This window comes from Arvicola amphibius, chromosome 6 (genome assembly GCF_903992535.2).
Source record: "Arvicola amphibius chromosome 6, mArvAmp1.2, whole genome shotgun sequence".
NCBI classification, from domain to species: domain Eukaryota; kingdom Metazoa; phylum Chordata; class Mammalia; order Rodentia; family Cricetidae; genus Arvicola; species Arvicola amphibius.
The window spans coordinates 123,286,548-123,301,369 of NC_052052.2; the positions used below are offsets into that span (position 1 = coordinate 123,286,548).

Consider the following 14,822-nt stretch of genomic DNA (forward strand, 5'->3'; position numbering starts at 1 on the left):
AAACTCTACCTCTGAGTGTATATCTGGGCCTGGTGGACAGGCCTCCAGCCACAGCATGTAGCAGGCTGAGAAAGCAGAACTCGAGTTCCAAGCAAGTCTGGTTATAAAGCAAACTCTCAATCTTTAAAACAAAATGAAACAAAAAAAGCGAACAAAAAAACACAATAAACAAATCGATGAAAGAAATTTTATTGAAATTTGACAGAATTTGAGGTATTTCACTTTACAGTGTAGTACAGATTTTCTTTTCAGGGACTGTATGATTATTTTGGAGAATAGTTCACAGCTCAGTCTTTGCAGTCAAACAAGACAGGATATTAGCTGTGACTTCTGTGCAGTCCATTCTCATTTAATTTCTTCAACTTTAAAAGAAGGAAGACAATAAAATTTGTTCCACAGGATACTATAGAGAGTAGAGATAATAAACAAATGGTTAGACATGCATATTAAGATCTTACTACACAATAGCTAAAATTCACTGATGTTTGGGCTGGTTAGTTTTCATCTACTTAGAGTCATATGATAGAGAACCCTCAGAACCTTCCTACCTTTTTTTTGTTTGTTTGTTTGTTTTTTGAGACAGGGCTTCTGTGTAGCTTTGGAGCCTCTGTCCTGGAACTAGCTCTTGTAGACCAGGTTGGCTTTGAACTCACAGAGATCCACCTGCCTCTGCCTCCCGAGTGCTGGGATTAAAGGCGTGCGCCACCACCACCCAGCTGAAAAGATTACCTTTATCGGATTGCCCTGTAAATAATTCTGTGGGGCGTTTTCTCAATCAATGATTGATGTGATTGAACTAAGCTTACAGGGAGCAGTGCCATCCCTGGCTGAGGTGGTCCTGGGAGGTACGAGAAAAACTTTGACTATGAGTCTGGTTTCTGTGTCTGCTAATGCTTGAGTTCCTACCCTGACTTTCTTCAGTGGACTAAATCAGGAAGGACTTGTAAGTCAAATAAAGCCTTTCCTCCTCAGCTTGTTCTTGGACATGGTGTTTACAACAGCAACACGAAACTATGGCGATATCATATCTATTACCTACCTTTATGTGATTAATTACTATTCCATTGCACTATGCTACTAAGAGAATTTAGAAATAACTTTCGTTTTCTTGAGATTTCTATTATAGTTGAATGAACCTTTACCTTGTTTTTTATGATTAAGAAACAAAAATTCTTTCTAAGCAGAATCCCAACACTATATAAAATGTAAATCACATTAAGACTCAGTGAGATTTTCTCCTTTAAATTCCTTTTTGAAATATCACACTAACAAATTCTTATATACATAGTTAAAAATCAAGACAATTTTTAAAATCAACAAGAGACCTGAGGTTACCAGGCAGCCCGATAAAAAAAAAAAAAAAAAAACAAAAACCGGGACCATGTAAAACCACACTTGGTTGTACAGGCCTATAACCCCAGCTACCCAAGTTAAGGCCCAAAGATGCAAAATTTGAGGCAAGTTCAGGTGTTCAGGGTGAAATCAAAGCCAAGGAGACTTGTTGCCCAGAATACAAAAGGCGTGCCAAAGTTATGGTGCCACGAGAACCATGGCAAACTTACACTACCAAATCACGACTGAAAAAGCACTCGGGAGGCAGAAGCAGGCGGATCTCTGTGAGTTCGAGGCCAGCCTGGTCTACAAGAGCTAGGTCCAGGACAGGCTCTAGAAACTACAGGGAAACCCTGTCTCGAAAAATCAAAAAAAAAAAAAAAAGAAAAAGAAAAAGAAAAAGCTCAAAGGTACACTGAAAATGCCTAGTTGGGGCCAAGGTACTCAGCTAACTTGTCTGGAGGGCTTATGGGATATTTTGAGTTCTAAACACTTAAGCAATGTGAACCAGTCTTTAAAATATAGAATTTATGTTGTACAACTTTTCATAATAAACATTTGGGTTGCCACATATTGCTACTGGCATGGGGAGGCAAAGCTTGCATCAAAGGAAATTGGGGAGAGAAGGGATGTCGTATAACAGCTGTTTCCTACGAAGTTGTGGGGGGTGGCTCTGAAAAGAGCCTTTGGGTTAAGAGAGAGATGGGCGCGCTCACTTGGAGCTGGTGTACTTGGTGACGGCCTTGGTGCCCTCGGACACGGCGTGCTTGGCCAGCTCCCCGGGCAGCAGCAGGCGCACGGCCGTCTGGATCTCCCGGGACGTGATGGTCGAGCGCTTGTTGTAATGCGCCAGGCGCGACGCCTCGCCCGCGATGCGCTCGAAGATGTCGTTGACGAACGAGTTCATGATGCCCATGGCCTTGGAAGAGATGCCGGTGTCGGGGTGGACCTGCTTCAGCACCTTGTACACGTACACGGAGTAGCTCTCCTTGCGGCTGCGCTTGCGCTTCTTGCCGTCCTTCTTCTGGGCCTTGGTCACGGCCTTCTTGGAGCCCTTCTTCGGGGCGGGCGCGGACTTCGTTGGCTCAGGCATGATAACTTTGTCAATAACGTCGATTGGCAACGTTCACAGGCAAGCGAACGCTCTCCTTATATAGATTTCCATATGCAAATGAGGTGAAAACTGAGACGCAATCTTATTGGTTAGTTGAACTTCGTTTTATCCAATCACAAGACAAATTTTCCAAGTCCTTACTTCTATTGGTTAATATGAAAATAAACTTCTAACCAATACCACGTCTTCTTTTTTAGCGCCACTGTGTAAATATAAAGATTGAACTGCTCTTCCAGTTCAGTAGGTAAATTATTATACACGTTAGTTCGCGATGTCTGGACGTGGCAAACAGGGCGGCAAGGCTCGCGCCAAGGCCAAGACCCGCTCCTCCCGGGCCGGCCTGCAGTTCCCCGTGGGCCGCGTGCACCGCCTCCTCCGCAAGGGCAACTACGCGGAGCGGGTGGGCGCCGGCGCCCCGGTGTACCTGGCGGCCGTGCTGGAGTACCTGACGGCCGAGATCCTGGAGCTGGCTGGCAACGCGGCCCGCGACAACAAGAAGACGCGCATCATCCCGCGCCACCTGCAGCTGGCCATCCGCAACGACGAGGAGCTCAACAAGCTGCTGGGCCGCGTGACGATCGCGCAGGGCGGCGTCCTGCCCAACATCCAGGCGGTGCTGCTGCCCAAGAAGACCGAGAGCAGCCACCACAAGGCCAAGTGAATGGTATAGTTTCCGGAAGGCTCTTAGAAACAAAAGGCTCTTTTCAGAGCCCCATTCTGTACTCAAAAGAAGAGTGACACTTGGATCTGTGCTTAATCCATGAGAACAGTTACAAGATAAATCTTTAATTTTGTTCGGTTGAGTTATTGAACCCAACGGACAACTTGGCTGTACCTCAGTTCTGTTCAAGTTCAGATTATAGGCTTACACAACAAGTGCCTTGCTAAAATTAGTTATTTTGGGCTACAAGCTATTCCAAATGGAACACTGATTAGGTTTCCGTGTGGTTCCCGTCTAGAGTTCCTGCAACGTGGAACTCTGCAGAAGGCGGCCGCAACACTTGGTGTTTCACTGCTTTGTCCCTGGAGCATCACATCTAAGAAACAAGTTTTGTGCAATCTCCAGTTTTGTATGAATAAAATTCAGTTAGTGACCTAGTCCAGAGCCAGGAAGACTTAGTTGCACTTGATTGTTGAGTTCAATTCCATGAGCCCACATGGAAGGAGAGAATCATCCCACAAGATGTCTTCTGACTTTCACATGTGCATATCCCACCCATACAATAGGAATAATAGATACATATTTTTAAAGAAAGTAAGCAGTATTATTAGCTTAGCTGTTTTTTGACTTAATCTGATTACCTCTGTCTCTGTTCATGATTCAGCTTGGAAATAAAATGGAGCTGGAGTTACAGGTAGGGAGAGGATGACCATCTATTAACATGTCCATTGAGGACACAACTTAATTTTCTATAGTGATCCAGTATTCATATACATGATTCTGCTGCTGTAACACGGAAATTATATTTCACAAACCAGGTATGGGTGGTTCCTACCTGTAAATAACATCGTTGCTGTTTGAGGCATTGGGACAGCTGAGTTAGAAGAAGCCAAGAGCCGTGGGTCTATAAATTAATAAAATTTTGGAAATAAAATGTTCCTAGTTTTATTTTCCTGTTATGAATATTTGAAAATGCTTTATTTTTCAGTCTCCTGAACTATTTTTTCCTTACCTTGTAAGTTAGGATCTGTGAAGGGAACTCCTGGCGAGCAGCTGTGTCTGCAAAGACTCATCGACTAGGACTGAGAAGGTGTGGAGAGTTGGGGCCCAGACCTAACAGAGGATGGAGTCTCACTGGTCCATGGGGTGGTTGCCTCATCTTTGGATGGTTCTAAGCTCCTGAATGTGGATGGCCACCTCTGTGTCTAAATTAATACCTTATGTCTAATAGATGAATGTCAGTTGTAGCCTTAACCTTGCAGACCACTAGCTTCCAAATCAATCCAAAAATCTAAGAATGTCATCAGATGCAATCAGTATGTATCCTGGTAGCCATTGGCTGATGGGCAATAGGCGTGTATCCAGGTCTCCTGAAAGGACCCCATTTGAAGTTGAATTCTTGCTTAAGTATTTTCCTGTTTGAACTGCCAGGATAAACAGCCTCTTCAAGGCCCAGTTTCACAGTGTGGCCCTGAACAATGAACCATGAGCTCAAATCGAATTGAACCACCAAACAGAATGTACTGACAGCTTCCCACATTGCAACACTGTGGCCCTCAATTGCATGAATAGAGTAGGTTGGGGATTGGGCTGGAACTTTTTTTTAACATTTATTTAACTTTATTTTATGTGCATTGGCATCAGATCTCCCGGAACTGGATTATTGACAAGTGTGAGCTGCCATATGGGTGATGGGAATTGAACCCCGAGTCCTCTGGAGGAGCAGACAATGCTCCCAACCACTAGGCCATCTCTCCAGCCCTTGGGCTGGAACTTTCTACGAATAAAGCCTACTCATTTCTCAAACACACTTTACTTTTATGTGTAAAGATGAACATTTGCATGTTAGTTGAAGTAATCTTTTTATGTAAATTCTTTTCTAGTGTGAAAAATCCATGGTTTTTTTAATTTCCCAAGAGTTTGCATTCACACTAAAATTTAAACTATTATTTAATAGGCAACTTAACAAAATATCGATAAGAGATTATTCAACAGTGATTGGTAGCAGCTGAAATAGCACTGCAGCTCATGCTACCCAGAAATGCTATGCCTGGCCTCAGAGTCTCAGTCATCCTAGCTGAACCTCCTGAGCCCTGGCATTGCAGGCCTGCCTGAGTATCAGACTGGCTGAATAGCAAATTTTTTTTACCCAAAAACTTTATAGAATACTTTGAATATTTGTTTTTCTTCTTCTTTTTATTGTTTATTGTTTTCATTAGTTTACATATCTGTAATTTCAATTTAGAACCTAAATAACTCTTACTTATAAAAAAAAGGCTTAACTTTTTCTCTTAATATATTTAGCGTTATGTGGATGAGTGTTTTGCTTGCATATATATAAATATAAACACACAATATGTGCCCCTGATGTTTACAGAGGCCAGAATAAAGCATCAGATCTCCAGGAACTGAAGTAGACAGTTGTGCACTAGCATGTGGGTGTGAGAACTGAACCCCGGTTCTCTGAAAGAGCCACAAGGGCTCTGAAACCTTGAGCCATCTCTTCAGGCCCCCACTCCACCCTACATTTTAATAAAGAGATGGTTGTATACCAGGGAGACAAGGGCTGTGTGGGTGGAGAACTGGTGGGTGGGACGCTAGGCATTGCCAGGCACTGAGAGAACACTTCCTAGAGGTGTGTGTGTGTGTGTGTGTGTGTGTGTGCGCGCGCGCGTGCGCGCATGAGAGTGAACATGTACTTGCAAGTGTCTGTGTGTGCAAGGGTGATGACCCAAAGGGTTGTATAAACGAGCAGTGAGAGGTACAGTCAGATCCCATCGTCTCCACTGAGCTTTTCAGTGGAGAAGCAACGCCGACTACTCTGATGAAGTCTCAGTTTGTTGAGAACTAGTCTGCATGCTGGAAGCAAGCATGTGACTGTGACTATTTTAGTAAACCACGTAATATGCTGGCACTTTTTTGTAGGCGTTTTGGAGGTGGGCTCATGGCTCTGCCTTCGCTGAGGAACGCCAAGTCTCATGAGAAAAAGAAAATTTACAATAAAAAGTGGAAGAGCTGGGATTTCTTATTCCTCTGAGTTTCAAATCTGTCATTTGAACACTGCCTTGAAGATCTTGATCACAGAATCCCAAGGCAGGCAGGGCGATCCAATAGAATTTCTGGTTTTGATTGATGGTCTTCCTTTAGTCCTGGAGTTCTGCGCGTACAAAAGTGATGTTTGGTTCATTCCAAGTAGCCGACAGTTGACATAACACCACAGGCAGTATATACTCAACCTATGGGATGAGTAGTTTTGTTTTGTTTGTTCTGTTTTGTTTGCATAAATTTGGTGTTTCTGTATGCCTCAATGCCAGAACCGGACTCCACCCCACCGTTCACCCCCCTACCTGTTCAGTCCTACGAACTAAACTCTGGTCTTCTTGTAAGATCAGCAACTTTTCTTAACCACTAAGCCATTTCTCTAGCACTCTTTTAAATGTAACTACTGCTAATATATACTACAAGTAGTTTTCAGATAAAATACAGATTCTGGTGATTAAATTTAGCAAATCATTAAACTTTTTCTTTCTAGAGTTGCTCTTCCCACTAACTTATATGAACTCGTGATAAATATAAAAGCACCGAATTTTACATTTTTTGAATAAGTTTCGGCAGCAGAATTTTTAAACTTTTCTATTAGTCTACGGACTCCAAGATGTCTCAGAATTCAAATCTCTCACTTTAGGGTTCGTCAAAGCCTGTGCCACCACCCCTTCCAAAACTCAATACCAACCCAGGAATGGCAGCCTACGTAATTTTTACAAAAATACCCTTATGCAACAAAGCAAAAATTCAAAGTTGGAAACTAGCATAAAATTACACAAAGGATTAAGGTTTTGAAAAGACTATATATGTAAGTCCTCCTGTAAATGCAAAGGCTGGAACAATCCTTGACCGAACTTAACGTGATTTTCAATGACTTCCTGTTATAACACTGGCTATCAGGCATTAGTACCGGATTCGCGCAATATTTAAATGGGTATAACCAGTAGCAAATCTTCACTGAAGGTCTAATTTATTCATAAGTTTAGGGCTGAGTCCACTTAACATTTGTCTCTTTGACGTAGAACAGACTGCTGATTCTACCACCGTCAAGTAGTACAGCGCTTTTCAGTGTTTTCGTAGGTGGCTCTGAAAAGAGCCTTTTGTGGATACTAGCAATGTCTTGTACAAAGGGCTTCACTTTCCCTTGGCCTTGTGGTGGCTCTCGGTCTTCTTGGGCAGCAGCACCGCCTGGATGTTGGGCAGGACGCCGCCCTGTGCGATCGTCACGCGGCCCAGCAGCTTGTTGAGCTCCTCGTCGTTGCGGATGGCCAGCTGCAGGTGGCGCGGGATGATGCGCGTCTTCTTGTTGTCGCGGGCCGCGTTGCCAGCCAGCTCCAGGATCTCAGCCGTCAGGTACTCCAGCACGGCCGCCAGGTACACCGGGGCGCCGGCGCCCACCCGCTCCGCGTAGTTGCCCTTGCGGAGGAGGCGGTGCACGCGGCCCACGGGGAACTGCAGGCCGGCCCGGGAGGAGCGGGTCTTGGCCTTGGCGCGAGCCTTGCCGCCTTGCTTGCCGCGTCCAGACATGATAATAGAAATCTAGCTGCGAGAAGGATCTCAGCAATGACACAGCCACACTGGCTGCATTTATAGTCAACGCATGGCGCGAAAACGGAGCGATTTCATTGGTTACGTATAGCAGTTTCATCAAAGCCAATGACAGCATGGTTTTGAAAATTTCTTGCTTTGATTGGACACTTTGTAAATGACGTTTGCAAATCGCGATAAGCATAGACACAAGTTTATTTAAAAAGAGGCCTGTGTGGACTAGGTTCATACACTCACTTCCATTTCTCTTTGTTTACCGGTTGTTCTCTGTCATGCCTGAGCCAGCGAAGTCCGCTCCCGCCCCGAAGAAGGGCTCCAAGAAGGCCGTGACCAAGGCCCAGAAGAAGGACGGCAAGAAGCGCAAGCGCAGCCGCAAGGAGAGCTACTCGGTGTACGTGTACAAGGTGCTGAAGCAGGTCCACCCCGACACCGGCATCTCTTCCAAGGCCATGGGCATCATGAACTCGTTCGTCAACGACATCTTCGAGCGCATCGCGGGCGAGGCGTCGCGCCTGGCGCATTACAACAAGCGCTCGACCATCACGTCCCGGGAGATCCAGACGGCCGTGCGCCTGCTGCTGCCCGGGGAGCTGGCCAAGCACGCCGTGTCCGAGGGCACCAAGGCCGTCACCAAGTACACCAGCTCCAAGTGAGCGCGCCCATCTCGCTTTTAAACCCAAAGGCTCTTTTCAGAGCCACCCACAATTTCGTATGAAACAGCTGTTACATGTCTTCAAGCTTTCTGACCATAAAGTAAAGGTCATGAGTATCGAGTATGTGTGTTAGGAAAGTCGATTCTATTTAATATATTTTTCTTTACAACTCACCCACCGAATTCTCAGATCTTAAGTGTTAGCGTTTCACTGGTCCCTTGCAAAGTCATCTTTTCTCTTAACTGGAAAACGGACTGTAACCAGAGAACAGCAATGCTGTAGGAATCTTGACAGGCCATCTACAAGGCTCTGGGATTTTAATGTCCCTGATCTCAAATCCAACAGCAGAAGTCTTAGCTCAAACGCTCTTCCCAGAGCCACTCTACTGTAGACATTTCTTAGAAAGCTGTTAAAGCCAGCCATCCAGAGGTTGTCATTCGGATGAAGGCTTGGTAAGGTTCTTGAGTATTTATTAATGAAACGTTAGCGCCTTGCACACCAAAGTTTTCCCGGCCTTTGGAAGCACCTGGGCACAGATAACACCTATTGCTCAGTTTTAACGTTTGCTTTTGTGTGCAGTGCTGTTCATGCATGTTTATTTGGTTTGCCCCTGAAGCTTTGTTTTACCAAAAGTGAAACTAAGCAAAAGAATTTCTGCTTATCTCAGTAGCCTTGCTACTTAGTGACTTCATTGGCCAATCCACGCGCGGCGCGGGCAATTTAAAAATCGCGCCAAATCTTTTTTTCCCCGAAGAGGAGCTTCTCTTCCGCGGAGGCGTTTTGTTTCCCCGCATTCTTCATACGGTGCTTCCCTGTTAGTTTCTTTTGTCTATTTCTGACGCTTGAAAGAGACTTAAAAAGAAAAAATCAGAATGCTTTTTGCTTGCTGTCCCCCCCCCCATAATTAAAATAGGCTCTTCAGTTCAAATATGTAGTAGCAAAATTGAAATATTTCAAAAATCTTTACCTGGGATCCACATGAAACCACTTCCACAATAAGTTTATTTTGCTCCGTTCCTTTGTTGGTACATTTTATATGATTAGAATATTCTAATGGCTCCCAGCTGTTTTCATGAGACTATGCTGCAAACACAAGCAACGGGAGATGTGGAGTGGGGTGGGGGTTGTTCGTTTTAGGAACAATGGTATTCTTTCAGACAGACTAGTAGAAATGACAACATGTTCATATAAAAGAATACTATAGTTGAGGTAAACTGACATAATGCATGTCATATAAAGAAAAAAATGGCTGAAATAAATAATTTCAGAGTCATGCCTCAAGAGGTTTGCACACAATAGCATTTAATAAAACCAAAGCCAGACTACTTAGTTTTAAAGTTCACTTACGAATTGGTAAATGAAAGTGTAAAACTATTAGACAGGCTGCTTCAGTGCTAGTGGTTGCCAAGGTAAACGGGTAAAGCACAGTATTTTGGTCTCGGGTGGCTCATAGAATTTGCTTTGCATTTTAGGTGTGTGTTTCCTGTAGCCTGCTTGTTATCAGATACTATATGATAGTATAGGTACAGAAGAGACATGAAGAACCCTGTGTAAACAAACAAGTTCTAAGATTCATTAAATGTAGAAAAAATCTATGAGAACCTAGGTTTCCTAGGTATTTTTTTTTTTTTTTTTTTTTTTTTTTTTTTTTTTGGAAAGAGGAAGAAAGAAGGGAAATAAAGTACTAACAGAGGAGGCCAATAGCAAGGCTCAGGGTTTCAGATTTAGGCTAAAATTAAGTGTGAAAGATGAAAAGATCCAGTCAAAGAGACCATGGATGAGGATGCCAAAAGGAGAAACGCAGTGCAGAGCCTTCTTCTCGGCCACACACTACACTGATGCAGCTCTGGTTACAAAATTCAGAGTGCCTAAGATACCAACCCAGAAGATAAATTTTAAAAAAAGAAGAAAAGGAAAGAAAAGGGGGGGGGGCACCTGGCCAAAGAAAACGCTTCCTGGAGCGTGAAGGCAGCATTCTGCCACAACACTGCAAGCATCCTCGTGCTTTCAAGGGTTGTCTGGCAAGTGTATTGTCCTGGGCTGACATCAGCTCACCAAGTCTCCTTCATTTCCCACTTTTTGTTTAATCATATTTTGTTATATAATATGGAATACAACTGCTCAGTGTTGAATGACTTTTTTTGATGTTCGGATTTTTTTCCTAGACTATTAAAAATAAAAAAAGAGCAAATAATCACCATAAATATTACAGCATAGAAAGAGCTTGTAATCTCAAGTTGATCAAATGGATTTAACCTTCCCAAGACACCAGCAATCCCCACCAATAATTTATTCACAGATAGTCTGTGCAATCAATTGTTCTACAAACATGTGAGTAATAGCAGACAGTAATTTCAATATTTTCTGATTCACGGTACCATGATTTAATAAATGTTTTCTAAACTTATCCCATCAAGTAGGAGTGATTCACATTCCAAGCACATCTTAATGACAGTCTTTTTAAGTTAACAACTTGGTCACTTAACATAATCACAGCTGACTCTAAATCAGTGATTTCAGCATGTAGTATACTATCTATACGTGTTGGAGTAGTCCATAAATTTTCTGAATAAGAGTATGATTTTTTAACATTATATGCATTTTGAAGACTTTGATGTAGAGCTACTCCAGCAGTTATAGCAGCGGTAGCAATGGCAATAATTCTCAATATTGATGTGGGATTTTCCTCTGTATGCTGTGATTATCATTGGTAAATAAAGGAACTGCTTTGGGCCTATAGCGGAGCCATGGGGAACAGAGCTAAGTGGGAAAAACTAAACTGAATGCTGGGAGAAAGGAGGCAGAGTCAGAGAGAAGCCATGGAGAGGTTGACAGAGACAGGCGTACTGAAACTTTGCTGGTAAGCCACAACCCCATGGTGATACACAGATTAATAGAAATGGCTTAAATTAAGATGTAAGAGTTAGCCAATAAGAGGCTAGAGCTAATGGCCCAAGCAATGATTTAAATAATATAGTTTCTGTGCGGTTATTTTGGTTCTGGGTGGCCAGGACAAACAAGCGCTCCCCCAACCACGCACACAACATAATGCCAATAATTAGTCATTTTCTTCATTTGAGCCAATATATCATAAAGCATAGACGTAGAGGGCGCGTCTTTCAAGCTCAATGCATCTGTACAGGCATCCAAACATCAATCCAAGATTGAAGTATGTAGATATTCTGGGAGCTCAAGTTGACAAGAGTACTAGCATTTAAACACGTCTACAAGGAACAGTTGGAACAAGACACAAATCCTTCAGATTGATCCCAAGTGGTTTCTCCAGTCATAAAAAGTAAGGAAGAGTAATACATGCTGTACTATTATATGATATTTTTATTAATTATTTATTTATTTTTGGTTTTTCGAAGACTAGCTCTTGTAGACCAGGCTAGCCCCAAACTCACAGAGCTCCGCCTTCCTCTGCCTCCCAAGTGCTGGGATTAAAGGCGTGCGCCACCACCATCCAGCATATATTCTTTAAAAGAACAGTTTCATTTTTAAAAACAAAAAGAAAAACATTTTTCTATATATCCCCTTTCTAGCCCAAACATTACTTAATGTTATTAATCTCCAAAGATGTTCTTGAGTAGCACCTCACTCCCAATGAGGAGAAGATGTAGAGACATCCTGCCCCCATGTCATACTGGCTCCTCAGACCTATTACTGTGCATGGAGATGGTATAATTATTACACAGCTATCAATTATTGCCTTTCCATTTGGTGCAAGCAGAAAGCTGCAGGGCTCCAATCTATGGCACTACCTTAGGAAGTTTTGGTAAGAACTCACACCTCTGAGAGTCCTCGACATCATTCCCATTCACTTAACTCTGAGACAGACAGCAGGAGCGTTGCAAGGGGGAAGATGAGGTAGAATGAAAGGCTCATGAGTAATATTTCCTTTAAAAGCCTTAGCTGTGAAAATGAACAGATTCTTCTTCCCTTCAGGTTTGTTCAATTACGAATACTAGATAACCATACCCTAGATCTAACTTTCAAACCATGAAGTTCATGCCTAATACAAATAGGAAGTCCTTCCACTCACATATAATAAGATTAATTCACATTTAAGCCCCCTTCATTGGGAAACAAAGAATCTCTACTGTCATAGGGTTCTAGAATCCAAATAGAGTCATTAGTATAAACAATAATAGTTTGGACCCCATAAGGCCACTACTTAGTTTAAGTGAGAATCACAAATGTAAACCCAGTAAAGTCCTCTGAATGTGGGAGACATTTGTGTTAAACTAAACATGGTAATGGGACTATGAAGTAACTGTCACAATGCATCCACACCAAGAAGCAGAAAGATGCATGCTGGCATTCTTCTTGTTTCCTAGATTTCATCTTTATTCAGTCTAGGATCCAGACCAAGCTTGCATCGGTCCAACCCACATTCAAGATGTGTCTTCCCTCCTCGGTCAAATGCTAGAAACACCACACACAGAGGTGGGTCTCCTTTGTGATTCCAAATACAGTTCCTCTGGAGATGACCAGGAACCCCAAGAAAGACACGTAGGCTGCCTTGATGCCCTTTCAGCACAGCACTGTGCAGCTCGGCTGGTGGGCGCAGAGCTGAAAGACTCTAAGGTGCTTGGATGGATGGCTGAGTGGCAGTTCACTAAACCAACTTAAAGCACAGAGCAAGAAGCAGGGGGAGAAGACGAGCACGCTAACAGTTTAAGGCACAGATGGGCTAAATGGACCAGCGCAAAGAATCAGTTGGGAATTGGAAATCAATCTGCTCTTCTTTACTTTGCATGGTGACTTTGAGGGAAAGACAAGATGAGTAGACTTGACCACTGTTGAGAGCTGTCCATTTATCTGCTGCAGAGCTAAGGAGTTATTTTTCACCCTCTCTTCTCCTCCTCCTCTTCTGTCCCCCAACCCCTTTTCTTCCCTCCTTCCCTACCACTTCCACAAAGAGTGCATGCTACCCATGCATGTAGCCCAGATTGGCTTTGATATTATGATTCTCCTGTTCGGGTGCTGAGTATAGGAATTAGAGGCCTGCGCCACCATACCAGATATCATTTCTTTAGTACAGAATTAGGGTATCCCCAGCTTGTGTGTGATTTGAAAATATGTGAGTGGTTAATGCCTGAGTGTATCCTGTGACTAATTTTATTTAGTGTTTCCCATTTGTGTCTAAACATTAGCTGTCTCTTGATGCCGAGGCCCTTCTGTCTGTATTAAATTACATATGCTCTATTTACTAAGAACTTATCTATCCTTTAAATATCTTAAGTTGTTTAGTCTATAACTTACTAACTAAAAGCATATTTCTTTTTCATAACAGAATTGTAACAAAGCCAGGCATAGTGGCACATGCCTTTAATCCCAGCACTCAAGAGGCAGAGGCAGGTGTATCTCTATGTGTTCAAAGCCATTCTGGCCTACATAATGAGAATCAGTCTCAATAGACTAAAAATGTTGGGGCTGGAGAGATGTGACTCAGCAGTGAAGAGCATTGGCTGAGAGGACACAGGTTCAGTTCCCAGCACGTGCATGTCTCCTTGCGACATTTGTTAACTCCAGCTCCAGGGGATCAGCGTCCTCACATAGACATACGTGTGAACAAAACACCAATGCACGTAAAGTAAAAATAAATAAACAAGGAACTTAACGAAGATGTTGACTTCAAATCTAATGGCATACTACAATATAAAAAAAAATCACTCCTTAATGGTGCAATTTTTACATCACATTTTATTATTTGTACATTTGTAAAAGTTTCCAGGTTAAATGTTAGTGTTGTCAATAACAGAGTAAATCAAAGCCATACAAATCTATTCTTATAAATGTGAAGATTCGGCTATAAATGGCTTGTTGTGGTGCCTTCACAAACATTTTGTAACAGTGACACATTTGAGAATTATGGAAATTTAAAAAAAAAAAAAGGTTTGTTAGAGGTTTGAATTTTTTTAAGAAAATTGGCAGCCAAAATAAAAGGTTTTCATGGTGGCATTGTTGTTATTCCAAGATCCACTCTTTCGCTTGGCCGCTCCTAGGGCTTCTGCACTACTCACTCGTATTTCCGTCTCCCGTTCTCAGTCTCTATCCAATGCAACAAAATACATGAAGCAGGCTACTATTGAAGAACAGAGCTTTGGCTAGCTTACAATATTGGATACCAAAAGTCTAAAGATAGTGACAGACGCATGACAAATGCAGAGAATCCCTGAAAAGATCACTTCTTCCAAGAGAGGAGCCTCAATCGAGGGCGGCTCACTCTTCTGCAATAGCAATAAGCCTTATCTTCAGAATTAACTTAGGGCTTTCCACTATTACTTTGATCTCTTCCAAGGCCATTGCCCACAGTTACCTAAGGGCTTGCCACAAAGGTCCTGGATGCTAAAGGTTGGGACTGTTTCCCATATCACCAAACTGGGAGCAAATTCCCATTGTACGTTCATTTGTAAACCAAACCAAACAAACTCAAACAGTACCTATCATCCATTATCCAGCC

The 14,822-nt window shown here is 42.8% G+C and overlaps 4 protein-coding genes across 4 annotated transcripts; 2 read left to right on the forward strand and 2 right to left on the reverse strand.

Annotated features, from left to right (window-relative positions):
* Positions 1 to 2,028: 2,028 nt before the first annotated feature.
* Positions 2,029 to 2,425, reverse strand: LOC119817364 (histone H2B type 1-M). Its single transcript, XM_038334562.1, has one exon. It carries the CDS (start codon positions 2,423 to 2,425, stop codon positions 2,045 to 2,047), a length of 381 nt encoding a protein of 126 aa, XP_038190490.1. The 3' UTR covers positions 2,029 to 2,044.
* Positions 2,426 to 2,717: 292 nt separating this feature from the next.
* LOC119817359 (histone H2A type 1-H-like) lies at positions 2,718 to 3,107 on the forward strand. Its single transcript, XM_038334557.1, has one exon. The coding sequence runs from the start codon at positions 2,718 to 2,720 to the stop codon at positions 3,105 to 3,107; it is 390 nt and encodes a 129-aa protein (XP_038190485.1).
* Positions 3,108 to 7,286: 4,179 nt separating this feature from the next.
* LOC119817357 (histone H2A type 1-E) lies at positions 7,287 to 7,679 on the reverse strand. Its single transcript, XM_038334554.1, has one exon. The coding sequence runs from the start codon at positions 7,677 to 7,679 to the stop codon at positions 7,287 to 7,289; it is 393 nt and encodes a 130-aa protein (XP_038190482.1).
* A 293-nt stretch (positions 7,680 to 7,972) lies between these two features.
* On the forward strand, positions 7,973 to 8,359 carry LOC119817363 (histone H2B type 1-C/E/F/G/I). The gene has a single exon (XM_038334561.1). It carries the CDS (start codon positions 7,973 to 7,975, stop codon positions 8,351 to 8,353), a length of 381 nt encoding a protein of 126 aa, XP_038190489.1. The 3' UTR covers positions 8,354 to 8,359.
* Positions 8,360 to 14,822: the final 6,463 nt, after the last annotated feature.

Coding starts and splice junctions, on each gene's coding strand:
- LOC119817364 (XM_038334562.1), bottom strand. CDS start 2,425: ATGCCTGAGCCAACGAAGTCCGCGCCCGCCCCGAAGAAGGGCTCCAAG.
- LOC119817359 (XM_038334557.1), top strand. CDS start 2,718: ATGTCTGGACGTGGCAAACAGGGCGGCAAGGCTCGCGCCAAGGCCAAG.
- LOC119817363 (XM_038334561.1), top strand. CDS start 7,973: ATGCCTGAGCCAGCGAAGTCCGCTCCCGCCCCGAAGAAGGGCTCCAAG.
- LOC119817357 (XM_038334554.1), bottom strand. CDS start 7,679: ATGTCTGGACGCGGCAAGCAAGGCGGCAAGGCTCGCGCCAAGGCCAAG.